This window comes from Anomaloglossus baeobatrachus, chromosome 10, assembly GCF_048569485.1.
Source record: "Anomaloglossus baeobatrachus isolate aAnoBae1 chromosome 10, aAnoBae1.hap1, whole genome shotgun sequence".
NCBI lineage: Eukaryota > Metazoa > Chordata > Amphibia > Anura > Aromobatidae > Anomaloglossus > Anomaloglossus baeobatrachus.
Window position 1 is genome coordinate 78,100,419 of NC_134362.1, and position 26,759 is coordinate 78,127,177.

The 26,759-nt window shown below is 48.4% G+C and overlaps 1 protein-coding gene across 2 annotated transcripts in view; it reads right to left on the minus strand.

Moving 5' to 3' along the window:
- MRPL21 (mitochondrial ribosomal protein L21) overlaps positions 1–26,759 on the minus strand; it is a 78,171-nt gene that overhangs the window by 13,414 nt on the left and 37,998 nt on the right. Inside the window, exons 5-7 of one of the 2 annotated variants that reach the window (XM_075325331.1) lie at positions 15,976–16,028; positions 14,877–14,980; positions 10,279–10,401 (exon numbers count right to left, since the gene is read on the minus strand). In XM_075325331.1, the coding sequence (XP_075181446.1) occupies positions 10,337–10,401; positions 14,877–14,980; positions 15,976–16,028 (222 nt within the window). In that variant the 3' untranslated portion in view covers positions 10,279–10,336. Of the gene's footprint in view, positions 1–10,278; positions 10,402–14,876; positions 14,981–15,975; positions 16,029–26,759 lie in introns of those variants that run through there. The other variant, XM_075325332.1, reaches the window with a different exon arrangement.

Consider the following 26,759-nt stretch of genomic DNA (forward strand, 5'->3'; position numbering starts at 1 on the left):
TAAGTCGTTCGGAGATGTCACACGCTACGACATATCTAACGATGCCGGATGTGCGTCACAAACTCCATGACCCCGCCGACATATCGCCTGATATATTGTACCGTGTGTGACGGGGCCTTTACAGTAGAATTCACTTTATGCATCTGTGCACTCTGCTGTGAAACAGTCTCCAGTCAGACCGTTGTTATTTTTTGCCATCTACATCAATATAGCTTCCTTTGTGGATTTACATCAGTAGCTGGTTCTAGCATAGCTCAACCCTCTTGCAAGACTCCTCAACAGAATGAAGAACAGTTTTGTTGCCTTCTGTTGACAGATCAGTGATGTGAAACAGCAAATGCTGCTCTGTTGATGTATATGTGGCGCCCCTGAGTATATCAGGGTGCCACAGGGTACTGCAATCTTTACCCAGGGTGCAGGGCGTACCCCCCAGGGTTCCAGGTTCCTAAGAAATCGGTGTCACTACCATCAGCACCACAAATCCCATTCACACCTCACATTATGACCTGTCAGACACACCAGTGGGTTGGTTAAGCTGGAATAGGGCCACCACCTAGGGGTCAGGCAGACTGGTGGGAGGGAGTAAGCAGGAGAGTAGTGAGAGCCCTCAAAGAGTGAGGAGCTGGAGTGGTAGCTCCCAGGGAGCTAGACTGAGGTTGGGTTGCAGACGGTGGTCCAGGACCAGAGGAGTCGGGGACCGGTGGCAGTGACATTGGAAAGCGTGCGACGGACATAGTCTAGGAGGACTGTCGGCATCAGAAACCCAAAAGAACTGACCGGTACCAAGCATGACGGTGTACAGGACCCTAGGTCAGGAACCGATTCAACGTCCTGATAATTAACCTGGGAGGGAGAGTATCTTCACGAACTTCCCTAAGAGCTCAGAGATTGAAGGCATCAGCACACCGCAGGGGATAGGATTTTTCCAGTAAAGCGGCCCACTGAAATCCCAAGTGCCAGCCATCAAGAGCACCACAACCACACTAAATATAGTGAGCGAGGCCCTAACAGCTTCAAGCCGAGGGGCCACAACAGACAACTAAATTGTGCATGGAGGAAGCTATGGATTACTAAGTGACACCGGTGGGAGCGGACACCTGGATGGGCTCCCCGTAGTGACTGTGATGCACAGAGACTTTGGTTTATCTCCAGAGTGAGTGTCTACTTTATAATCCTCATCCAGCACCATGACTGCCCACAGTGAGTACCCTGGTCGCTGCACCCTGCGCTCCCAAATATCCACCAAGACCCCAGAGGCCGGGGCCTTCCCTACCTGCGGAGCGACTGACACCTTGCTGCTCCACACCATCTGCCCCGGTACTCCTTCCAGCAGCGGCGATACCCCCATTACCACAACCCGCAGATGGCATCACGAACGTCTCCCCAGTAAATAATCCCCTTTCAAGGATTGGAGTGCTTGCCGAGCCCGGGTCCGGACCCCTTTACACAGAGTCCCCTTCAGCAGGATCTCTCTCCTCTCAGTCCCCTGTACAAAGAGCCCTCTTCTGCAGCATCGCTCTCCTCTCAGTCCCCTTTACACAGAGCCCCCTTCAGCAGCATCTCTCTCCTCAGTCCCCTGTACAAAGAGCCCCCTTCTGCAGCATCTCTCTCCTCTCAGTCCCCTTTACACAGAGCCCCCTTCAGCAGGATCTCTCTCCTCTCAGTCCCCTTTACACAGAGCCCCCTTCAGCAGGATCTCTCTCCTCTCAGTCCCCTTTACACAGAGCCCCCTTCAGCAGGATCTCTCTCCTCAGTCCCTTGTACAAAGAACCAACTTCTGCAGCATGTCTCTCCTCTCAGTCCCCTTTACACAGAGCCCCCTTCAGCAGGATCTCTCTCCTCTCAGTCCCCTTTACACAGAGCCCCCTTCAGCAGGATCTCTCTCCTCTCAGTCCCCTTTACACAGAGCCCCCTTCAGCAGGATCTCTCTCCTCTCAGTCCCCTTTACACAGAGCCCCCTTCAGCAGCATCTCTCTCCTCTCAGTCCCCTTTACACAGAGCCCCCTTCAGCAGGATCTCTCTCCTCTCAGTCCCCTTTACACAGAGCCCCCTTCAGCAGGATCTCTCTCCTCTCAGTCCCCTTTACACAGAGCCCCCTTCAGCAGGATCTCTCTCCTCTCAGTCCCCTTTACACAGAGCCCCCTTCAGCAGGATCTCTCTCCTCAGTCCCTTGTACAAAGAACCAACTTCTGCAGCATGTCTCTCCTCTCAGTCCCCTTTACACAGAGCCCCTTCTGCAGCATTTCTCTTCTCTTAGCCCCCTGTATACAATCTATCTTGCATTATGTCCCTCTTCCTAGTTACAATATATCACAAATACAAGTACACCCCCTTATATTTTAGTAAACAATGTATTATTTCTTTTCATGGGACAGCACTGAAGATGACACGGTGATACAATGTAAAGTAGTCAGTATACAGCTTGTATAAGTGAACATTAGGTGTGTCCTCTAAACAACTGAACACACAGCCATTAATATCTAAACTGCTGGCAACAAAAGTGAGTACACCCGTAAGTGAAAATGGACAATTTGTGCCCAAAGTGTCAATATTTTGTGTGGCCACTATTATTTTCAGGCACTCCCCTAACTCTCTTGGGCATGGAGTTCGCTTGAGCTTCACAGGAACCGCTGGATCCTCTTCCATCCTCTATGACGACATCTCAGAGCTGGTGGATGTTAGAGACCATGTGCTACTCCACCTTCCATTTGAAGAGGCTCCACAGATGTACAATATATTTTAGGTCTGAAGACATGCTTGGCTAGTCCAGCATATTTATCCACAGCAAGCAGAACTCATGCAGCTCCAAACCATGACACTTCCACCACCATGCTTGACTGTAGGCAGGACACACTTGTCTTTGTACACCTTACCTGATTGCAGCCAGACGTGCTTGATATTATCTTGTCACTGTGCTGCAGCTCAGTTTCAGGGTGTTGACAATCTTCATATAGCCTTGGAAAACTTCATGTAGAGCAACAATTCTTTTTTTCAGATCCTCAAATAATTATTTGCATGAAGAGCCATGTTGAACTTTCAGTGACCAGAATGAGAGTGTGTGTGAGCAATAACACCAAATTTAACATACAAGTCTCAAGTGTGAATGAGGAGTAGGTGTCAATTTCCATTTAGGGGTGTACTCACTTTTGTTTCTGGGGGCTTTGACATTAATGGCTGTGTTTTCAGTTATTTAAAGGACACACCATATTTACACTGTTATATAAGCTGCACACTGACTACTGTACATTGTATCAAAGTGTCATATCTTCATTGTTATACCATGAAAAGATGAAAGAGGACCAACCACCAGGATTTTCATCTATAAAACCAGTCCTATACTGGCGTTATCATGCTGATTCTATACATACCTTTAGTTGTGAGATCGGATGTATAGTTTCTGAAATACAGGCAAGTAAAGTCTGTGAAAATGCACTGTTATGTGATGAGAGGCGCAATGGAACGGAATATCTAATAGGTGTGTCGGGTTTTGCTAGTTATTCCCGCCCCAGTCTGCCTGTCTGCCCTTCCTTCCCTTGTCTCTGTTATTACAGGGGGAGGAGAGAGAGAGGAAAGACAGGGGAAAGAAGGACAGGCAGACAGACAGGGGCGGAAAGAACTAACAAAACTCAACCCACTTATTAGATATTCCTTTGCACCTACTGTATGATGAAATAACAGTGCATTTCACAGACTTTACTTGACTATATTTCAGAAAGTATACATCTGATCTAACTAAAGGTATATACAGAATCCGCATGATAGCGCCAGTATAGCACTGGCTTTAGAATATATAGGAAAATCCTGGTGGTTGGTCCTCTTGAAATAGTTACAAAAATGAGTGGGGTGTACTCAGTTTTGTGATCTACTGTACATGCAAACAGACACCGCTGCTTCTAGCGCAATGGTGGCTCTGTCCTTTACCGTGATATCATCCATCACAGTAAAAGCTCCATTCGAGACACATTGCCTAACTATGCTGAAAACGGCTGGGTGAGACTGATCTGTGCAAGACCTACAATGAGCTGGAACTACTAAAGCTTTAAATAAAGGGACGGCTTGTTCCCACAGATAATCTCCAGCTCTCATCTGTGTTTAGGGAGCCCCGCTCTTAGTTTTGATTATTTGAATGTTCAGTTCTTCTTTGATGTAGTTTGTGGTCATAAAGCAGCTCAGAGATCAATAAAAGACAGATACAAACTACGCATCAGAGCAAGGTCACTTATGGACTCTTAGTTATGGATGTAGGACTCTCCATCCACACGGGGCTCAGAAGAAGGACGGCGATGGAAGGAAGATTGGAGGTGCTAGACTAAGTCCAGCAACGCCCACCAGACTTGACCACCCCACAGGTGAGTATAATAAGAGATGTAGTTTTATGTTATACAGAGCGGCCTGGGCTTAATTTACATTATTCTAGAATTCTGTATACAAGAGCTCTCTGGTGGTGGCCTGAGCTTATAAGGGAAAATCCTGCTGATGGTGACAGGTTCCCTTTAAGCTCAGTAACTTGCCATCCAATTCTAAGGCTGGTTTCACATTTGCGTCGTTTTGATGGAAACGGAATCCAGCACAGATGCAGTACAGTTCATTTATTTACAGTGGAAGCGTGACACCATGTGGACACATGCAGTTGTGTATGAAGCACACAACCGCATGGTGTCACGTTTCCACTGAAAATAAATGAACTGTACTGCATCTGTGCTGGATTCAGTTTCCGTCAAAACGACGCAAATGTGAAACCGGCCTTAGTGGGAGTTTCTTCATCAGCATTCTGCCAGCATTATAAGTGCTGGAACTTCCTTTCGCTCACTTCCCAGTATAATATATTTATTTATATATTGAACCTTGCATTATCCAATATCTCTTCTGTGTCAGACTGAAATTATATCTCTGTTATATAAGTATAACACAGTTTTAAAGACTGGAAAGATGGGCAAAAAGTCAAAGACCAACCCCCCCCTTCTTGTAATCTGACTCTAGTATTAGAAATGGATTGAATTTAAAACAGGCAGAATATAAAATTAGATACTCAGAATGATTTTTCAGGAATAACACAACATAGTTTCTAAATACAATTATATGCAGGTTGCCTATTACATAAGATAAAGTTGCTTGAAAGTAGTGAGTTGTGAGTTGCTTGAAAATAGTTTGAGTTTTTTGCGGCAAAAACCGCACAAAAACGCACCCGCGGCAAAAACGCATGCGTTTTTTGCTGCATTTTTGCTCACTGCGTTTTTATGCGTTTTTTTATCAGTGAACAATGCCATTAAAGATTGTTGAGAAAAAAAAAGAAAGAAAAAAAGGTCTGATGTCATTTCCTTCTTCAATATGTTCTTCATTCTCCACTACTGTATGAAGGAGAGCAGACAGCTTCAGAACTACAAGGCTCAGCATGCTCCATCCAGGACTGTATGCTGGAGGGAGAGGCAGGGGGAGCAGACCTACAAGGCTCAGCATACTCAATCCACTAGTGGATGCAGGAGAGCAGACAGCAGCTGCCGAACTACAAGGCTCAGCATCCTCCATCCAGGACTGTATGCTGGAGGGAGAGGCAGGGGGAGCAGAACTACAAGGCTCAGCATCCTCCATCCAGGACTGTATGCTGGAGGGAGAGGCAGGGGGAGCAGAACTACAAGGCTCAGCATACTCCATCCACTAGTGGATGCAGGAGAGCAGACAGCAGCTGCCGAACTACAAGGCTCAGCATCCTCCATCCAGGACTCTATGCAGGATTTCTTTGCCCCCCCAAAAAATAACATGGGCTTCGCCATATTTTTGCATGCTAGCCGGGTACAGCAGGCAGGTACGGGCTGCTCCCAACCCCCAGCTGCCTATTTGTACCCAGCTGGGAACCAAAAATATAGGGAATTTTTTTTTTTTAATATATTAATTTCATGAAATAATTAAAAAAAAAAATGACGTGGGCTTCGCCCAATTTTTGAGTCCAGCCAGGTACAACTAGGCAGCTGGGGATTGGATTCCGCAATGCAGGGTGCCCAAGCTTTCTGGGCACCCCCGCTGCGAATTGTAGTCCGCAGCCACCCCAGAAAATGGCGCTTTCATAGAAGTGCCATATTCTGGCGCTGTATCCAACTATTCCAGCTGCCCTGGTGACGGGTGGCTTGGGGTTAGGGCTAGCTGTGTATTATCAGCTGGCCCTAAGCCCGAAATTCATGGTGTCACCCAATATTAGACATTGCCACCATGAATTTCTAGTACAGAAAAAAAAACACAACACAGAAAAATATTTTTATTAGAAATAAAACACAAAACAATTAGTGACTCCATCTTTATTGAAATAAAGACCCCCCCCCCTCCGCAGTAATCCTAGGTCAAGGGTCCCGCGCCGTCCAATCCGGATCCAATATCATCTGATTGGTTTGCTGGAAGGCAAAGCGATCAGATGATGTGTCAGGTTCAAGGATGTGAATCACATCATACAGCAGCTGATTGTATAAAAGCCGTTTATACAATCAGCTGATGCATCAGTGCTAAAAAAAACAAAAAACAACAAACTACACACGTCTGTGCAGCGTAGCGACTGGCTACCGGAGGAAACTCCAGCAATGCCAGGCCTGGATTCAGATACCAACACTGCATTCCGGAGCTCTCACCTGAGACTGTAAAGCGAGCGCCGAGTGATTGATTCCCCGGCACTTGCGGTTCAGTTCATGACAGCTGCAGACAGGCCGGGCTGATCTCCGTGCTCTCACCTGAACTCCGGAGATCACCCCGGCCTGTCTGCAGCTGTCATGAACTGACTGCATGCGTCAGGGAATCGCTCGCTCGCTGTACAGTCTAGGCTGATGCATCAGTGCAAAAAACAAAAAAACAAAAAATAAAACAACTACACACGTCCGTGCTGACTCCTGTCTGACTGCTGCAGGACTGCTGGTAATCAGTTGATGAAGCCTCCTGATGGCATCAGCTGATAGCTGGCCGGGCAGTAAAAAGCTGGCGTCACCGCGAGACTTACGATCAGCTGATGCGTCAGGTGATCATCGCCAGGTCCTCACCGCCAGGTCCTGCAGCTATCGGACGTGCCCTGGAATATGCACACAGCCAGAGCGGGGGTGGCGGTACCGGGAAGAGGAGCTGGGAGCGGACATGGCACCGGGAGTCTGCAGACAGGTGAGTATGAGATTTTTCTACTGTTCACTTTTGATTTAGCAGCTGCTCCCACCTCCTGCCCGGACATGGCGCCGCACGGGAGTGGACATGGCACCGGGTGGGAAATTGACGCAGTGGTGGCGGTACTGGGAGGATTCACGTGTTTGTGTTTACTGACAGAAGGAATCCTCTTCCTGTACATGTCACTAAACTACCCACCCCTTGCGTTTATAGCTGCGTTTTTAGTCATAGAAACGCACTAAAACGCAGCTATATATGCAATTTTAGTTTATCATTGTGTTTTTGAATCTCATTGAACTCAATGGGTGGAAAATGCAGTGAAAAACACAAAAATAATTGACATGCTGACGCTGTGTTTTTGTGGGCACCACAAAAACGCAGCTAAAAAAACCCCGCTGTGTGCAGACAGCAAAAATGAAAACTCAGACTTTGCTGGGGAAGCCAAGTCATGCAGTTTTCTGAGCAAAAATGCACGCAAAAAACGCTGCGAAAAACGCACTGTGTGAACTTACCCTTAGGGGGCATATTGTACAATGTCCTATCCCTCCAACACTAACAAATCAGGTAAACTTCATTGCAGGAGATAGATCTAGTGGGGAAGTTGACCTCATGTACTGTACATTAAAAGCTTGTAGGCTTTCTGCAGTTTTACAATATAGTTTTATTATTTTGTGTGTTTCCCTTTTAATTGCCTTACATTGCGGTCTACACTTCATGGTGCATACGTGCATCTTCCTGCGTCTCAAATCCCTTCTGTCATTTTTAGCTTTTGTTCTCAAACCCCTGCAGTTTGTTCTTCCTATATTTAATTAGAAGCTCAATTAGATTAAATTAAGAGTTCTCTGCAATGTTCCTCCGCTAGTTCTGAAGCCATATCTTCAGTATCAACAACAGGCATTTTAATTGCCCAGAAGTCACTGGGAAATATTTGGGATCTGCTGGTGAAATCAAGCTTTCCTCAACTTTTCTACAAGCCTTTTTGCCAATTGACCTTGTTTAGAGAAGGTCACAATAGGACAAGGAACACGATATGCTTGAGTCTCAGTACGGGACCTTAGTCCGTGTTGAATCCCCCAAGAAGTTATGAAACCGTGTTTCTTCTGTCTCGGCTCAGACAGAATGTGTCGGCTATAGCTGATCATCGGCTGCAGAATGTTATGAGTACTGCGGCCAATCAGTTCACAAGGCTCAGCATCCTCCATCCAATAGTGTATGCAGGAGAGCAGACAGCAGCTGCCGAACTACAAGGCTCAGCATCCTCCTTCCAGGACTGTATGTAGTATTTCTTTGCCACCCCCAAAAAAATGACTTGGGCTTCGCAATATTTTTGTATGCTAGCCGGGTACAGCAGGCAGGTACGGGCTGTCCCCAACCCCCAGCTGCCTATTTGTACCCGGCTGGGAACTAAAAATATAGGTAAGCCGTTTTTTTTTTTAATTTCATGAATTTCATGAAATTAAAAAAAAAAAATTACGTGGGCTTCGCCAATTTTTGAGTCCAGCCAGATACAACTAGGCAGCTGGGGATTGGAATCCGCAGTGCAGGGTGCCCAAGCTTTCTGGACACCACTGCTGCTAATTGCAGTCCGTAGCCACCCCAGAAAATGGCGCTTTCATAGAAGCGTCATCTTCTGGCGCTGTATCCAACTCTTTCAGCTACCCTGATGCCGGGTGGCTTGCTGGGTAATAATGGGGTTAGGGCTAGCTGTGTATTATCAGCTGGCCCTAAGCCCGAAATTCATGGTGTCACACCAATACTAGACATGGCCACCATGAATTTCTAGTAAAAAAAACAAAAAAAAACAAAACACAAAAATATTTTTATTAGAAATAAAACACAAAACAATTAGTGACTCCATCTTTATTGAAATAAAGAACCCCCCTCCGCAGTAATCCTGGGTCAAGGGTCCCGCGCCATCCAATCCGGATCCAATATCATCTGATCGGTTTGCTGGAAGGCAAAGCGATAAGATGATGTGTCAGGTTCAAGGATGTGAATCACATCACACATCAGCTGATTGTATAAACAGCTTTTATACAAATCAGCTGATGCATCAGTGCAAAAAAACAAAAAAAACCCCAACAAACTACACACGTCTGTGCAGCGTCGGACTGGCTACTGGAGGAAAAACTCCAGTAATGCCAGGCCTGGAATCAGGTACCTGCACTGCACTCCGGAGCTCTCACCTGAGCTCCGGCGTGCAGCCTGGACTTTACAGCGAGCGCCGAGTGATTGATTCCCCGGCACTTGCGGTTCAGTTCATGACAGCTGCAGACATTCCGGGCTAATCTCCGGTGCTCTCACCTGAACTCCGGAGATCACCCCGGCCTGTCTGCAGCTGTCATGAACTGACTGCAAGCGCCGGGGAATCCGTCACCGCGAGACTTATGATCAGCTGATGCGTCAGGTGACCGTATCAGGTGATCACCGCCAGGTCCTGCAGCTATCGTACGTGCCTGGGAGCCCACAGCCAGAGCGGGGGTGGCGGTACCGGGAAGAGGCGCTGGGAGCGGACATGGCACCGGGAGTCTGCAGACAGGAGAGTATGAGATTTTTCTACTGTTCACTTTTGATTTAGCAGCCGCTTCCACCTCCTGCACGGGAGCGGACATGGCAGCGGGCGGAAAATGGAAGCAGCGGTGATGGTATCGGGAGGATTCACGCTTCTGTGTTTACGGACAGAAGGAATCCTCTTTCCTGTGCATGTCACTTTACTACCCACCCCTTGCGTTTATAGCTGCGTTTTTAGTCATAAAAACGCACTAAAACGCAGCTATATTTGCAATTTGCGGCTTTCATTGCGTTTTTGAACATCACATTGAACTCAATGGGTGGAAAAACGCAAAAATAATTGACATGCTGCGTTTTTGTAGTGCCCACAAAAACGCAGCTAAAAAAAAAAAAAACGCTGCGTGAAGACAGCAAAAATGAAAACTTATAGACTTTGCTGGGGAAGCAAATTCATGCAGTTTTCTGGCAAAAACGCACCCGAAAAACGCGCAAAAACGCACTGTGTCAACTTAGCCTAATAACGCTTCCAAGGTTAATTATGAAAAAGACATGTTTATAAGGTTTTACATCTGCGGACTTCTAAGCTAGACGGTACAGTAATAGAAATATATAAGAATCTAATAAAGAAGAGACCAGTTGTAGTTTTCTAAAGCCATCTTTAATGACTGAAATTATAGTAGAAAAATATATAAAGTCAAGATAAAACAGGAGCAATTTCAATGGAATTGATCCTTAGAATTGTCTGTGGGAAGATGGTTACTGAAATACAAAAAGAAATAAAAATAGGTTATAGATAGAAAGAAGCATTGTCTATCATCTCATATCTTTCTGTAAGCTCAAAGGTGGCCATACAATTTACATTAAAATGAATTTGCCTCAATGTTTTCCCTTCCTCAGCTGAGTGCTGCATGATAAAGGGACAGAGACCCCAATTCCAGCAGTGTCTGACTTACTGCACTGCTTGCTGCAGTTTTGATAAAATTGCGGTTTTATCTTAGGCTATGTGTCCACGATGCGTCGAGCTAGGTGCAGTTCTAAACGCACCCTCTGGCAGTAATTGATTTAGCCAAAGTTGCTTTTTACCATAAAATAGCGCTAAAAACGCATGCGCATTTACCGCCTTTTAGGTGCGTTTTTAGCGCTTTTTACATGCTTTTCAATAGCGTTTTGACAGCTGCGTTTTGAACAAAAAGACACTTCTAAATAAAGATTAAACATTCAAACAATGAAAAAAGAGAAAAAAAAAAGGACAACATATATAATTTATTTTATAAAAAAAAAATAGTTATATTTCATATAATTCTAGCGGTTATATACTATTTAGCGGTAAAATAGCAATATATTGATATTTTTCATTAATTTAATTGTCGGACTGTGTGTGTGTGTGTGTGTGTAAAGGGACATATCAAATCTTTATTTTGATGTCCAAAAAGCATGCGTTTTGTTAGTCCAAAACGCATGTTTTCTGCAGCTGAAAAGCATGGAAAAAGCATGAATTTTGATGTGGTTTGCTTTTTGAAACTTCTCATTGACTTCAATGCTATCAAAACGCAGCCCAAATGGCAAAAACAATTACATGCTGCTTCTTTAAACGCTGAGTTTTTGCCCAAAATTATGCAATTAAACGTAGCGTTTTAAACTGTATGGTGTGCACAAGAAATCCCTATTTCTCATAGATTTTACTGGGAAATCACAACACATGCATTTTGGCATTAAAAAGGTGCAGTTGAAAACGCTGCAGAAAAGTGCGTAAAACGCATCGTGGACACATAACCTTAATGCTGATTGGCCACTTTCTATGATACAGCAATCACTTATGTGGGGACTGTGCTATAAGCAGAAAGCTGCCAATCAGTGGTGAGATGCAGTTATACATAGCTCATCAATATCGAGGACTACCTGGCAGCAGGTTTACTAGTACTCTAGTCAATCTCCTGCTGATACAACATTAATTATATAAAGACTACAGCAAGCAGATCAGTAAGTGACACATTGCTGGAATCAGGGTCTCTTTCCCTATATCATGATGCTCTCAAATTTGTTGGCATAAATCCTGGTGATACATTCCCTTTAAAGAAGTGTTCACTACCAATCTGATATTGATGATATAGATAAGGGATCAGTTGTTTGCAGCTCCGATGGTGGCCGGATGTAAACTGCATAGAGGTGGGTCAGCACAGCTCCATACACGGTGTAGTAGTCGTTCCTGGGTACTACAGTTTGGCTCCTAATTAGTTCAATTGGAGGTGAACTACAGCACCCGAGAGTCACCACGCAGTGTACAGAGAAACGTCCTCACAAGACCTCTGTATTTCCTCTCCTCGACTGTTCATTACACGACCATTTCCCTGATTTCTCCTGTGCTTCCCCCATACTCTGGAACTCACTATATAAATTCCGTCAAACTATCTTCCACATTTGAAACCTTCAAAATGTAACAATTCCCCAAAAATGGTTGGAAAAACCCTTTATGCCAACTGTAATTTCCCATTAAAAAGTATCTGCACTTGTTTTAAAAAGTTCCTAAACTTTTATTGATCAGCCATTGTAAAGTTGTGAATCTTTGCAATATAATTTCATTACTTTATTATGCATCCTCCTATCTATAACATAATCCTGAAAGTGCTGTTTTGTCTGCTTAGCAGCTGATTTGTAATGGAGGTGTAACTAATATCTATACTCCGAGGTTTGTGCCTTCCACCATGTTCACACATGAGCACGGGGAGCAGAGCGAAGACAGACATCCGCTAATAAGACATAATGAACCAGGCCGGCAAGCCAGCACTTCCAGCAAGGCGTTATAGACAGAAGGAAGCAAAATAAGGCAATAAAGGATATTACAAAAATTCAGAACGTTACAAATCCTGATAAAGTTTTGCTACCCTTTAACCCCTTCACGACCGGCCGATTTTTCGCTTTCCGTTTTTTTTTTCCACCATTCTTTTTCTGAGAGAAGTAACTTTTTTATTTTTCTGTCAATATGGTCACGTGAGGGCTGATTTTTTGCGGAACGAGCTGTACTTTTAAAATAAACCATAACTTTTACCATGTAGTATAATGGAAAATTCAAAAAAATCCAAATGCAAAAAAATTGCAAAAAAAGAGCGATAGCACTATTGTTTTTGAGATATTTTAATCACGGTGTTCACTATATGGTAAAACTGATGTGTCGGTGTGATGCCTCAGGCCAGTGCGAGTTCGTAGACACCAAACTTACAGGTTTATTTTTATATAAGGGGTTAAAAAAAAAAAATCGGAAGCTTGTCCGGAAAAAGTGGTGCATGTTTTACGCCATATTCCGTAACCCGTAGCGTTCTCATTTTTTGGGATCTATGGCTCAGTGACTGCTTATTTTTTGCGTCTCGAGTTGACGTTTTTAACGGTACCATTTTGGCGCAGATGCTACGTTTTGATCGCCTGTTATTGCATTTTGCGCAAAAGTTGTGGCGACAAAAAAACGTAATTTTGGTGTTTGGAATTTTTTGCCGCTACGCCATTTACTGATCAGATTAATTGATTTTATATTTTGATAAATCGGGCGTTTCTGAACGCGAAGATACCAAATGTGTGTATATTTTTTATTTTTTTAACCCTTTACTTTTCAATGGGGCGAAAGGGGGGGGGTGATTTGAACTTTTAGGGTTTGTTATTTTTTTAAATTTTTTAACACTTTTTTTTTTATTTTACTAGTCCCCTTAGGGGGCTATATGGATCAATAATCCGATCGCTCTGGCACATCTGCTTATCATAGCTACAGAGCTGTAAACAGCAGATACACTCACTTTCTGCTTCACTCGGCTCCGGGCCAGGTGAAACTGAAAGTAATTCATGTGTAGTACAGAAGTCATCACATAACCCAGTGCTACCATGACAACCACCGGAAGTCACGTGATCACGGTATCGGACGGTAAGTAAAAGTTTACCGCCGATGCCGTTATAATGGTGCTGTCACATATTGACAGCGCCATTTAAGGGGTTAAATGGCACGAGCAGATAACGATTCTGCTCGTGCCTAGCAGGCACACATCTCAGCTGTGAAAATCAGCTGAGATGTGCGCCGATCGCGGCAAGCTGCCGGCGGCAGACCGCGGGCAGTAACATTGTGACCGCTAGGACATAATATTACTGCCCGCGGTCGTTAATGGGTTAAAAGCGGTTTTCGCAGACTGTAAAATTGATGCCCTATTTTGATTGGTGGGAGTCAAAACACCAGGCATCCACCCCCTCCTATCACCTTGTGTATCCAGCACAAAGCACAGCCTCAAGCAAATGTCTGGCATTGCTGCTCTGCGGGGTACCTCCATTTAGCTGATTAGCTTTAGTTAAAGGGAACCAGTCAGGTGTGATATGCACCCAGAACCACGAGCAGTTCTGGGTGCATATTGCTAATCCCTGCCTAACCGTGCCTGTATCTAGTAGCATAAATAAAGGGATCTTTAAAAAAAAAAAAAAAAGTAATTCTAAAGATCTTTTATAGTATGCTAATGAGCGAGGTGACTAGTCCCCTGGGCGTTCGTTCCCCTGGCCAGTCGGCCTCATTAGCATGTTAGTACGTTCCTGTGGGTGTGCCATCATGCTAATGAATGTGCACCGTCAGAATATGATCTCACTCACCTCTCCGCTGCCATCGCCGCCCAACGCTGGATTTCGGTTCATTGTGCATGAACCGAGAGTTTGGGTCATGCGTACTACTTCAGTTTGAAGCCAGGACGCGCACACCCGGCTTCATAGTGTGCCTGACCCAAACTCCGGGGTCATGTGCACTGAGCCGAAATCCAGTGTCGGGCGGCGATGGCAGCGGAGAGGTGAGTGAGATCATCCTGTGACACTGCACATTCATTAGCATGATAGCATGCCCACAGGGGAGTACTAACATATGCCAATGAGGCCGACTAGCCAGGGGAACTGACGCCCAGGGGACTAGTCACCTCGCTCATTAGCATATGACAAAAGATCTTTAGAAATACTTTTTCTACAGATCTCTTTATCTATGCTAGTGTATACAGGGACAGTTAGGCAGAGAATAGCAATATACACCTAGAACTGCTCGTGGTTTTGGGTACATATTGCACCTGACGGGGTCCCTTTAAGTTTTGATGGCCTATGTCTATTATAGGTCATCAATTTTACAGTCCTAGAAAAGTTTGCCCTTCAGCTGCTGATGCATGCAGTGGGTATACGGTGCCGATTCTGGTCTGAAGCGTTGTGCGTCACATCTAATAAACACAACTTACTTTTCTTCTTCTGGTATCGATGTCGTCTCCAAAACTTCATGTTAATCTTTGGATAGGACTCTGTTTTTTCTATCACGGTTGCTTCAACTCTAACCAAGTCTTTCCTAAGGGAGATTCATAGACACACTCAAAGCCAAGCCAATCTAGAAGATAATCTAGAAAACAACTCGTAATATCTGATAACTGCGTTATGTATATTAATAGGGATATGAAGGACCTTATAGTGACAGATGATATTCCCTACATCATATCCTCAGTGTTGACCAGTAATGTCTGGATGTTTTCCAGGACTACAATTGTGATGGACGATCAGAAGAATAGGCGTCAGACTCCCAACTCCTTAGCACCTGCCATCCCATGTGCGCTAAGACCGGCATATCACATACCACCAGTCTAGCTGTGATCTGAAGTTTGATGAAGGTCACGTGAAATGATCAAAACATCATGTTATGGATACTGCAGCAAACTAATTCACAAGTGATAATGAAAGGGAACCTGTCACTGGATGTTCATAATACTCACCTAAAGGTCGGTGCGGAGCAGACGGGTCAGATGGGTGTCTCTGTTCTCCGGGTCCGCACCGCCTCCTCTTTTGGCCATCTTCGTCCTCCTTCTGAAGCTAGTGTGGATGACGCGTTCTAGGTCATCTAAACTAGCCGGCAGTGAGGTCCTGCGCAGGCGCACTTTGATCTGAAGGAGGACGAAAATGGCTGAAAGAGGAGGTGTGGACCCAGAGAAGGAATATGCCCGTCCGACCAGTCTGCTCCACACCGACCGTTAGGTGAGTATTATGAACATCCAGTGACAGATTCCCTTTAAGTGTGGACTTTTTCTATTGTATTGGAAGGGTCAATATCCAACCTGAACACCACAATCCTCTCTACAGAAGGAATATCATGATGCAGACCTCCATCTTTTCTTTTGTAGAACATTCATAGACCTGTCTGGAGTGCTGACAGACCCTCTCTATGTGTAACATAGTAATGTATCTATACTAACTGGGAAATAAGGACGATTAATGGAACTTTGCTGATTTATATTTTCTATAAAACAAAAATACAATAAAAATCTGCCCCAGTGAAAACAAAGAACCACTTACCCAAGGAGAGGCTTTCCTACTAAGGTGAAATTATCACTGCCGACCAGCAAAACCTAAAGAAGAAGCACAAGTAGACGAAGAGATGAAATGTCACAAAGTGATAGATTAATGTAGATTTAAATAATCTAATGAGATGATAAACCAAACCTCCAGGAAGAGAAGGAACTCCATGAATAGCGATTAGGCTTTTAGTTTAGCATTACCGGAGCCGCTATAGACTGCAGCCTGTAATATGGCATGGGTTATGGTAATAATCACTTAGATAAACTGGATTTATAATCAGGCTGAGATGGGGGATGGGCTGAAGTAACCGCGAACATCCTGACCCTGCAATTCCCTATTAGCATATGGCCAACTAGTTAATGTGAAATGCATATATATACAGGGCTATAGGAGAAAACGATTGCAGACGTCAGGAATCTGTTTACATTTTTTAGTGAAGAAAACAATCCAAAAAGTTACCCAGATCAATGGTCAATCCTGAAATGCACCAATGACCCGAGTCTGGAAAAGCTACTGCAGTAATGGACATCACCTACAGAGCCTATATGGAATGAGGAGCCTTTAAAAGGGGTATTCCCACATCAAAAGGATGTAAATATCATTAATATCTGTATCACCAATCACAAATGGAAGCCTGGAAATGAAAGAGCCATAGCACTAATTCAGTGCTGTGGTTCCTCGCTGTTTTCCCAGTACGCAGCACATGTGCTGCGCAGGAATCCGCAGCCTGCCACATTCACATGAAGGGCGCTCATCTGCACTTATCTGTACAGGACAGGCTAAGGAGGCTGCAGTGTAGAGTCAGCTCTGTGGCCTCATCACTCCCAAGATGGGTGGGGGTCTTAGATGTTGGACCCTGCACAGATAATTAAAGTACCACTCCAGCATTTTTATTTCATTTGAGGTCCCCTGCCTCGCTGTCATCTGTTTCAAGTGTCACTCCGGTCAGTCTCTGGTGATTGTTACTTGCCAGCAGCTCCATTATTTCATGGATCACCGGAAGTCACAACTCAATACAAGTCTATGAGAGCCTCATTCTGGCCCTCATAGACTTGTATTGAACACTTGTGACGCAACTTCTGGTATCAAATCACTTTATGAGATAGGACTACCCCTTCAACTAACAGCATACATACACATTGAGTTGTGAACTCCGGCGCACCATCAAACCACCACCAAACAAATCGCCAGCGACCAACCAGAATGACGCTTGGAACAGATGAAGACGGAGGAGAAGGCGTATAACACAGGGGCAGGGGACTTACATTTAACCCCTTCACGACCGTGGGCAGTAAAATTACGTCCTATTTTAACGTGACTTAACGACCAGGGACGTAATTTTACTGCCTAAACTTCATTTGATTGCCGTGGCCATAGCAACGGCTTTCAAATGATGTCCCCTGCTGTTTCTTACAGCAGGGGACCTTTGCTTGACCCCAGGGGGGGTGGCATCGCCACCCCCCATAGGCGATCGATGTGATTGGCTGTTCAAATCGGAACCGCCAATCACATTGATCACGCTGTTTTCGGCAAAAAAAAATGCCAAAAATAGTGTGATCTTGTAAAATCCAGCTAGGACCGGGGCTGCAGCAGCTCCGATCATTGGCTGGAAGCAAGCAGACACCGTGGCCCCCCCCGTAGCACTGATTGGAGCGATCGTGCTATGACGCGCAATCGCTCCAATCAGTGTGCAGTGGGGCGGTCTGATCTGCCGGTGGCCGCCCTCCCCAGGCCTGTGCTGGTCTGGGGACCCTACCCCAACATGTCTGCAGCGTGCAGCACTGGCTGGTACTAGTGGTACCACGCCATCGCTGCTGCTGCTGTCACGTCACGTCGCAGGAGCGGTGAGTATTGTGCTCACCTTGCAGCCCCTGCGCGCTTCCGTAATAGCCCCTGCTCGTGCCCCCTGCGATCTGCCCCCTCCCCCCCCCGACATCCCGATCTGCCCCCCCCGACAGCCCGATCTGCCCCCGACATCCCGATCTGCCCCCCCCGACATCCCGATCTGCCCCCCGCCATCTCTATTCTGCAGCTCCTCCGGTATCCCTCCTCCCCTGCTCTCTTGCAGCCCCTGCGCGCTCTTGTGATTTGCTCCTGCGCGCTCCCGTAATGGCCCCTGCCCGTGCCCCCTGCGATCTGCCCCCCCGCCATCCCGATCTGCCCCCCCCCCCCCCCGACATCCCGATCTGCCCCCCCCGACATCCCGATCTGCCCCCCCCGACATGCCGGTCTGCCCCCCCCCGACATGCCGGTCTGCCCCCCCCCCGACATGCCGGTCTGCCCCCCCCGACATGCCGGTCTGCCCCCCCCCGACATGCCGGTCTGCCCCCCCCCGACATGCCGGTCTGCCCCCCCCCGACATGCCGGTCTGCCCCCCCCCGACATGCCGGTCTGCCCCCCCCCCGACATGCCGGTCTGCCCCCCCCCGACATGCCGGTCTGCCCCCCCCCGACATGCCGGTCTGCCCCCCCCCGACATGCCGGTCTGCCCCCCCCCGACATGCCGGTCTGCCCCCCGACATGCCGGTCTGCCCCCCGACATGCCAGTCTGCCCCCCGACATGCCAGTCTGCCCCCCGACATGCCAGTCTGCCCCCCGACATGCCAGTCTGCCCCCCGACATGCCAGTCTGCCCCCCGACATGCCAGTCTGCCCCCCGACATGCCAGTCTGCCCCCCGACATGCCAGTCTGCCCCCCGACATGCCAGTCTGCCCCCCGACATGCCAGTCTGCCCCCCGACATGCCAGTCTGCCCCCCGACATGCCAGTCTGCCCCCCGACATGCCAGTCTGCCCCCCGACATGCCAGTCTGCCCCCCGACATGCCAGTCTGCCCCCCGACATGCCAGTCTGCCCCCCGACATGCCAGTCTGCCCCCCGACATGCCAGTCTGCCCCCCGACATGCCAGTCTGCCCCCCGACATGCCAGTCTGCCCCCCGACATGCCAGTCTGCCCCCCGACATGCCAGTCTGCCCCCCGACATGCCAGTCTGCCCCCCGACATGCCAGTCTGCCCCCCGACATGCCAATCTGCCCCCCGACATGCCAATCTGCCCCCCGACATCCCAATCTGCCCCCCGACATCCCAATCTGCCGGCCTCCCCCGTGATCTCTATTCTGCAGCTCCTCCGGTATCTCCCTCCTCTGCTCTCCCCCTCTGCTCTCCCCCTCCCCCTCTGCTGTCCCCCTCTGCTGTCCCCGTCCCCCTCTGCTGTCCCCGTCCCCCTCTGCTGTCCCCCCGACGTCCTCTTACCTGTCTTCACCGGCCGATCACATCTGCCTCCATCGCTGGGTCCTTCTTCCTGGGTCTTCTGCTGAGCTGTCCAACTTCCTGCCTGCTGGCTGCTGTTGTAAAGCTGTTCCTTGCCTTCTGTTCCTCCTGCTAATCCTCTGGGTAATGTGAGTATAACTTTTTTTTTCTTTTTTTTCCTCTATCCCCTTTCTATTTTTACACCTCATGCGTCCGTGCGTCCCGCCGAGCGCTGATCAGGGATGCAGATAACGTATCTGCATCCGTGGTCAGTTTTCGGCGGGACTTTTTTCCCGTATTCCTGACGCTTTTTGTATCGCATCTGTCCGTGCGTCCCGCCGAGCGCTGATCAGGGATGCACATAACGGATCGGCATCCCTGCTCAATTTTTGGCGTGACAAAAAGCATCGGGGATACGGAAAAAAAAGTCACGCCAAAAATTGAGCAGGGATGCCGATCCGTTATGTGCATCCCTGATCAGCGCTCGGCGGGACGCACGGACTGATGCAATACAAAAAGCGTCGGGGATACGGATAAAAAAGTATCGCATCTGTCCGTGCGTCCCGCTGAGCGCGGATCAACATCCCTGCTCAATTTTTGGCGTGACTTTTTTTTTTTTTCCGTATCCCCAGCGCTTTTTGTATCTCATCCGACCGTGCCTCCTGCAGCGGCCGATCAGTGCACCACGTCTGTGCGTTTGAAAAGTCAAATGGCGTTCCTTGTCTTCTGAGCCCCGCCATGCGCCCAAACAATTGATTTCCACCACATGTGAGGTATCTGCGTACTCGGGAAAAATTGCACAATACGTTTTATGGTGCATTTTTTCCTGATACCGTTGTAAAAAGAAAAAAAAAAAGCTACCTTGTTGCTGCAAAAATTTAAAAAAAAAATTTAAAAAAAATAAATAATTTTCACGGTTCAACGTTATCAACTTTCAGTGGAGCCCCTGGGGGTACAAGGGGCTCACTAAACATCTAGATAAATTCCTTGAGGGGTCTAGTTCCAAAATGGGGTAATTTGTGGGGTAGCTCCACTGTTTAGGCACCATGAAGGGGGGGTCTAAAAACGTGACATGGCGTCCGCTAATGATTCCAATCAATTTTGCTGTCAAATGGTGCCCTTCTCTTCTGAGCCCCGCCATGCGCCCAACAATTACTTTCCACCACATGTGAGGTATCTGCGTACTCAGGAGAAAATGGACAATACGTTTTATGGTGCATATTTTTCCTGATACCCTTGTGAAAAAAAAAGCTACCTAGTTGAAGCAACAGTTTTGTGGTATAAAAAATTTTTTTTCTTTTCACGGCTCAACGTTATAAACTTCTGTGAAGCCCCCAGGTGTTCAAAGTGCTCATCAAACATCTAGAAAAAATATTTGAGGGCTCTAGTTTCCAAAATGGGGTCACTTGTGAGAGAGCTCCATTGTTTAGGCACCTCAGGGGGTCTTCAAACCCGACATGGCGTCCGCTAATTAGTGCAGCTAATTTTGCGTTCAAAAATTCAAATGGCGCTCCTTGCCTTCCGAGCACTGCCGTGTGTCCAAACATTTGATTTCCACCACATATGAGGTATCTGCGTACTCAGGAGAAAATGGACAATACATTTTATGTTTCATTTTTCCCCGATACCCTTGTGAAAAAAAAGCTACCTAGTTGAAGCAACAGTTTTGTGGTAAAAAAAATTTTTTTTCTTTTCACGGCTCAACGTTATAAACTTCTGTGAAGCCCCCAGGGGTTCAAAGTGCTCATCAAACATCTAGAAAAAATATTTGAGGGCTCTAGTTTCCAAAATGGGGTCACTTGTGGGGGAGCTCCATTGTTTAGGCACCTCAGGGGGTCTTCAAACCCGACATGGCGTCCGCTAATGAGTGCAGCTAATTTTGTGTTCAAAGAAGGGAATTTTGTTTACTTACCGTAAATTCCTTTTCTTCTAGCTCTAATTGGGAGACCCAGACAATTGGGTGTATAGGCTATGCCTCCGGAGGCCGCACAAAGTATTACACTTAAAAGTGTTAAGCCCCTCCCCTTCTGCCTATACACCCCCCGTGCTCCCACGGGCTCCTCAGTTTTGGTGCAAAAGCAAGAAGGAGGAAAAAGAATTATAAACTGGTTTAAAGTAACTTCAATCCGAAGGAATATCGGAGAACTGAAACCATTCAACATGAACAACATGTGCACACAAAAAAACAGGGGCGGGTGCTGGGTCTCCCAATTAGAGCTAGAAGAAAAGGAATTTACGGTAAGTAAACAAAATTCCCTTCTTCTTTGTCGCTCTATTGGGAGACCCAGACAATTGGGACGTCCAAAAGCAGTCCCTGGGTGGGTAAAATAATACCTCGTAAGAGAGCCGTAAAACGGCCCTTTCCTACAGGTGGGCAACCGCCGCCTGAAGGACTCGTCTACCTAGGCTGGCATCCGCCGAAGCATAGGTATGCACCTGATAGTGCTTCGTGAAAGTGTGCAGGCTCGACCAGGTAGCCGCCTGACACACCTGCTGAGCCGTAGCCTGGTGCCTCAAAGCCCAGGACGCGCCCACGGCTCTGGTAGAATGGGCCTTCAGCCCTGAGGGAACCGGAAGCCCAGCCGAACGGTAAGCTTCGATAATTGGCTCCTTGATCCACCGAGCCAGGGTTGATTTGGAAGCCTGTGACCCTTTACGCTGGCCAGCGACAAGGACAGAGTGCATCCGAGCGGCGCAGGGGCGCCGTACGAGAAATGTAGAGTCTGAGTGCTCTCACCAAATCTAACAAGTGCAAATCCTTTTCACATTGGTGAACTGGATGAGGATAAAAAGAAGGTAAGGAAATATCCTGATTGAGATGAAAGGGGGATACCACCTTAGGGAGAAAATCCGGAACCGGACGTAGAACCACCTTGTCCTGGTGAAACACCAGGAAAGGGGCTTTGCACGACAACGCTGCTAGCTCGGACACTCTCCGAAGAGAAGTGACTGCTACTAGAAAAACCACTTTCTGCGAAAGTCGTGAGAGGGAAATATCTCTCATTGGCTCGAATGGCAGTTTCTGAAGAACCATCAGCACCCTGTTTAGATCCCAGGGTTCTAACGGCCGCTTGTAAGGTGGAACGATGTGACAAACCCCCTGCAGGAACGTGCGTACCTGTGGAAGCCTGGCTAGGCGCTTCTGGAAAAACACAGAGAGCGCTGAGACTTGTCCCTTAAGGGAGCCGAGCGACAAACCCTTTTCCAGTCCAGATTGAAGGAAGGACAGAAAAGTAGGTAATGCAAATGGCCAGGGAGAAAAACCCTGAACAGAGCACCACGACAGAAAAATTTTCCACGTCCTGTGATAGATCTTGGCGGACGTTGGTTTCCTAGCCTGTCTCATAGTGGCAATGACGTCTTGAGAGAACCCTGAAGACGCTAGGATCCAGGACTCAATGGCCACACAGTCAGGTTGAGGGCCGCAGAATTCAGATGGAAAAACGGCCCTTGAGATAGTAAGTCTGTTCGGTCTGGTAGTGCCCACGGTTGGCCGACCGTGAGATGCCACAGATCCGGGTACCACGACCTCCTTGGCCAGTCTGGAGCGACGAGGATGGCGCGGCGGCAGTCGGCCCTGATCTTGCGTAACACTCTGGGCAACAGTGCCAGCGGAGGAAACACATAAGGGAGCTGAAACTGCGACCAATCCTGAACTAAGGCGTCTGCCGCCAGAGCTCTGGGATCTTGAGACCGTGCCATGAACATTGGTACCTTGTTGTTGTGCCGGGACGCCATGAGGTCGACGTCCGGCACCCCCCAGCGGCAACAGATCTCCTGAAACACGTCCGGGTGAAGGGACCATTCCCCTGCGTCCATGCCCTGGCGACTGAGATAATCTGCTTCCCAGTTTTCCACGCCTGGGATGTGAACTGCGGATATGGTGGAGGCCGTGGCTTCCACCCACATCAAAATCCGCCGGACTTCCTGGAAGGCTTGCCGGCTGCGTGTGCCGCCTTGGTGGTTGATGTATGCCACCGCTGTGGAATTGTCCGACTGAATTCGGATCTGCTTGCCCTCCAGCCACTGCTGGAACGCTTTCAGGGCAAGATACACTGCCCGTATTTCCAGAACATTGATCTGAAGCGAGGACTCTTGCTGGGTCCACGTACCCTGAGCCCTGTGGTGGAGAAAAACCGCTCCCCACCCTGACAGACTCGCGTCCGTCGTGACTACTTCCCAGGATGGGGGTAGGAAGGATTTCCCCTTCGATAATGAAGTGGGAAGAAGCCACCACCGAAGGGAAGCTTTGGTCGCCTGAGAGAGGGAGACGGTCCTGTCGAGGGACGTCGGCTTCCTGTCCCATTTGCGTAGGATGTCCCATTGAAGGGGACGCAGGTGAAACTGCGCGAAAGGGACTGCCTCCATTGCTGCCACCATCTTCCCCAGGAAGTGCATGAGGCGCCTCAAGGGGTGTGACTGGCCTTGAAGGAGAGATTGTACCCCTTTCTGTAGTGACTGCTGCTTGATCAGCGGAAGCTTCACTATCGCTGAGAGGGTATGAAACTCCATGCCAAGATATGTCAGCGATTGGGCCGGTATCAGATTTGACTTTGGAAAATTGATGATCCACCCGAAACCCTGGAGAGTCTCCAGGGTAGCGTCGATGCTGCGTTGGCATGCCTCTTGAGAGGGTGCCTTGATCAGCAGATCGTCCAAGTACGGGATCACCGAGTGACCCTGCGAGTGTAGGAGCGCTACTACAGTAGCCATAACCTTGGTAAAAACCCGTGGGGCTGTTGCCAGGCCGAACGGCAGTGCCACGAATTGCAGGTGTTCGTTTCCTATGGCGAAGCGCAAGAAGCGCTGGTGCTCTGGAGCAATCGGTACGTGGAGATAAGCATCTTTGATATCGATCGATGCAAGGAAATCTCCTTGGGACATTGAGGCGATGACGGAGCGGAGGGATTCCATCCTGAACCGTCTGGTTTTTACGTGTTTGTTGAGCAGTTTCAGGTCCAGGACCGGGCGGAAAGACCCGTCCTTCTTTGGGACCACAAACAAGTTGGAGTAAAAACCGTGGCGCTGTTGCTGAAGAGGAACAGGGATCACCACTCCTTCTGTCTTCAGATTGCGCAGCGCCTGCAGAAGAGCCTCGGCTCGCTCGGGAGGCGGGGATGACCTGAAGAATCGAGTCGGGGGACGAGAGGTGAACTCTATCTTGTAACCGTGAGACAGAATGTCTCTCACCCAACGGTCTTTTATTTGTGGCAGCCAGGTGTCGCAAAAGCGGGAGAGCCTGCCACCGACCGAGGATGCTACTAGAGGAGGTCGAAAGTCATGAGGAAGCCGCTTTGTTAGCGGCGCCTCCGGTGGTCTTTTTAGGACGTGACTTAGACCGCCATGCATCAGAGTCCCTTTGTTCTTTCTGAGACCTTTTGGACGAGGAGAATTGGGACCTGCCCGCGCCCCGAAAGGACCGAAACCTCGACTGCCCTCTCCTCTGTTGGGGTATGTTCTGTTTGGGCTGGGGTAAGGATGTATCCTTTCCCTTGGATTGTTTGATGATTTCATCCAGACGCTCGCCAAACAGCCTGTCGCCAGAAATTGGCAAACTGGTTAAGCGCTTTTTGGAAGCAGAATCTGCCTTCCATTCCCGTAGCCACAAGGCCCTGCGGAGTACCACCGAATTGGCGGCCGCAACCGCCGTACGGCTCGCAGAGTCCAGGACAGCATTAATAGCGTAAGACGCAATTGCCGAGGTCTGGGTGGTAATGGATGCCACTTGTGGCGCGGCCGTGCATGTGGCTGCTTCAATTTGCGCTTGACCTGCTGAGATAGCTTGTAGCGCCCATACGGCTGCAAATGCTGGGGCAAAAGAAGCTCCGATAGCTTCATAGATGGATTTCAACCAGAGCTCCATCTGCCTGTCAGTGGCATCTTTGAGCGAGGCCCCATCTTCCACTGCAAGTATGGATCTCGCCGCCAGTCTGGAGATTGGAGGATCCACTTTGGGACACTGAGTCCAACCTTTAACCACGTCAGGAGGAAAAGGATAACGTGTATCCTTAAGGCGCTTAGAAAAACGCTTATCTGGACAAGCATGGTGATTCTGGACTGCCTCTCTGAAATCAGAGTGGTCTAGAAACATACTCGGTGTACGCTTGGGGAACCTGAAACGGAATTTCTCCTGCTGAGAAGCTGACTCCTCCGCCGGAGGAGCTGAGGGAGAAATATCCAGCATTTGATTGATGGACGCAATAAGATCGTTCACTATGGCGTCCCCGTCTGGAGTATTAAGATTGAGAGCGCCCTCAGGATCAGAATCCTGATCAGCTGTCTCCGCATCATCAACCAGAGATTCCCCCCGCTGAGACCCTGAACAATATGATGTCGAGGGAAATTCTAAGCGAGCCCGCTTAGTCGGTCTGGGGCTGGGGTCTAAGTCAGAACCCTCAGCCTGGGATGTATGAGATACCCCGGGAGGACATTGTTGGTCCAACTGAGGGGGGCCAGGGAACAATGATTCAACAGAGTCCCTTTGCTGAGATACCGGCCTGGACTGCAAGGCTTCTAGTATCTTAGCCATAGTCTCAGAGAGTTTTGCAAACTCCGTCCCCGTCACCTGGACAGTGTCAACAGGTGGCTCCCCCTGGGCCCCTCTTAGCAGAGGCTCTGGCTGAAGAAGTGTCACAGGGGTCGAACATTGCACACAATGAGGGTCAATGGAACCTGCCGGCAGCTGGGTCGTACAAGCGGCGCAGGCAGCATAATAAGTCTGTGTTTTGGCACCCCTGCCTTTTGTGGGCGCCATGCTATTGTTTTCCCTGAGTAACACAATAGGGTATATAGCCAGAATGAACTGTGCTCATACAGTGTAAAGTATATACTATAAACAAATAATGTATCAATACACTACAGCACCATGGGGCTAGCACCACAGGTGCTGCTTACCATCCGCCTAAAGCGGTTGTGAGGCCACCAGAGACCGTGTCTGGGTCTCCCAGGGTTTGTCCCTCTCTGCAGCATCGGAGGAGCTGACAGGAATGGCTGCGGCGTCCTGACGAGAGGAGGGAGCCGTGGGCGTGGCCGAGAAAGTGCGGGAACTGGTGCTCACACTGTGCACAGTGAGGGGGGTGGAGTATGCAAATCATACTCCAGCCCTCAGTGCTGCTCGTTCCGTGCAGCGTCCCGCCCTTCCCCTGCCTGTCAGGGCTGGGGGCGGGAGAAGAGGAAACTAGGCCGCAAGAAAGCCGGGGACTCGAGTATAAGCATGGCCGCCGTAAAAGCGCGGCCGGCGCCGAAGTCCCCGGCGAACTACAAGTCCCAGCCGCGCCGCAGTTTCCCATGGCAGCGGCGGTTAGCGCGGTAGCCCCTACATATAAACACACTCAGCGACGCTGAGTGTGTAATAGCACAGTTTAACCCGGTCAGCGCCGCGGTCCCCGGTGCACTAGCACACCCAGCAAAGCTGAGGTGTTGCCGTGCGCGGTCCCCACAGGGATACAGAGTACCTTCAAGTAGCAGGGCCATGTCCCTGAACGGTACCCGGCTCCTATCCAGCAGTCTCCACAGGAGTTGTGGATGAAGCACG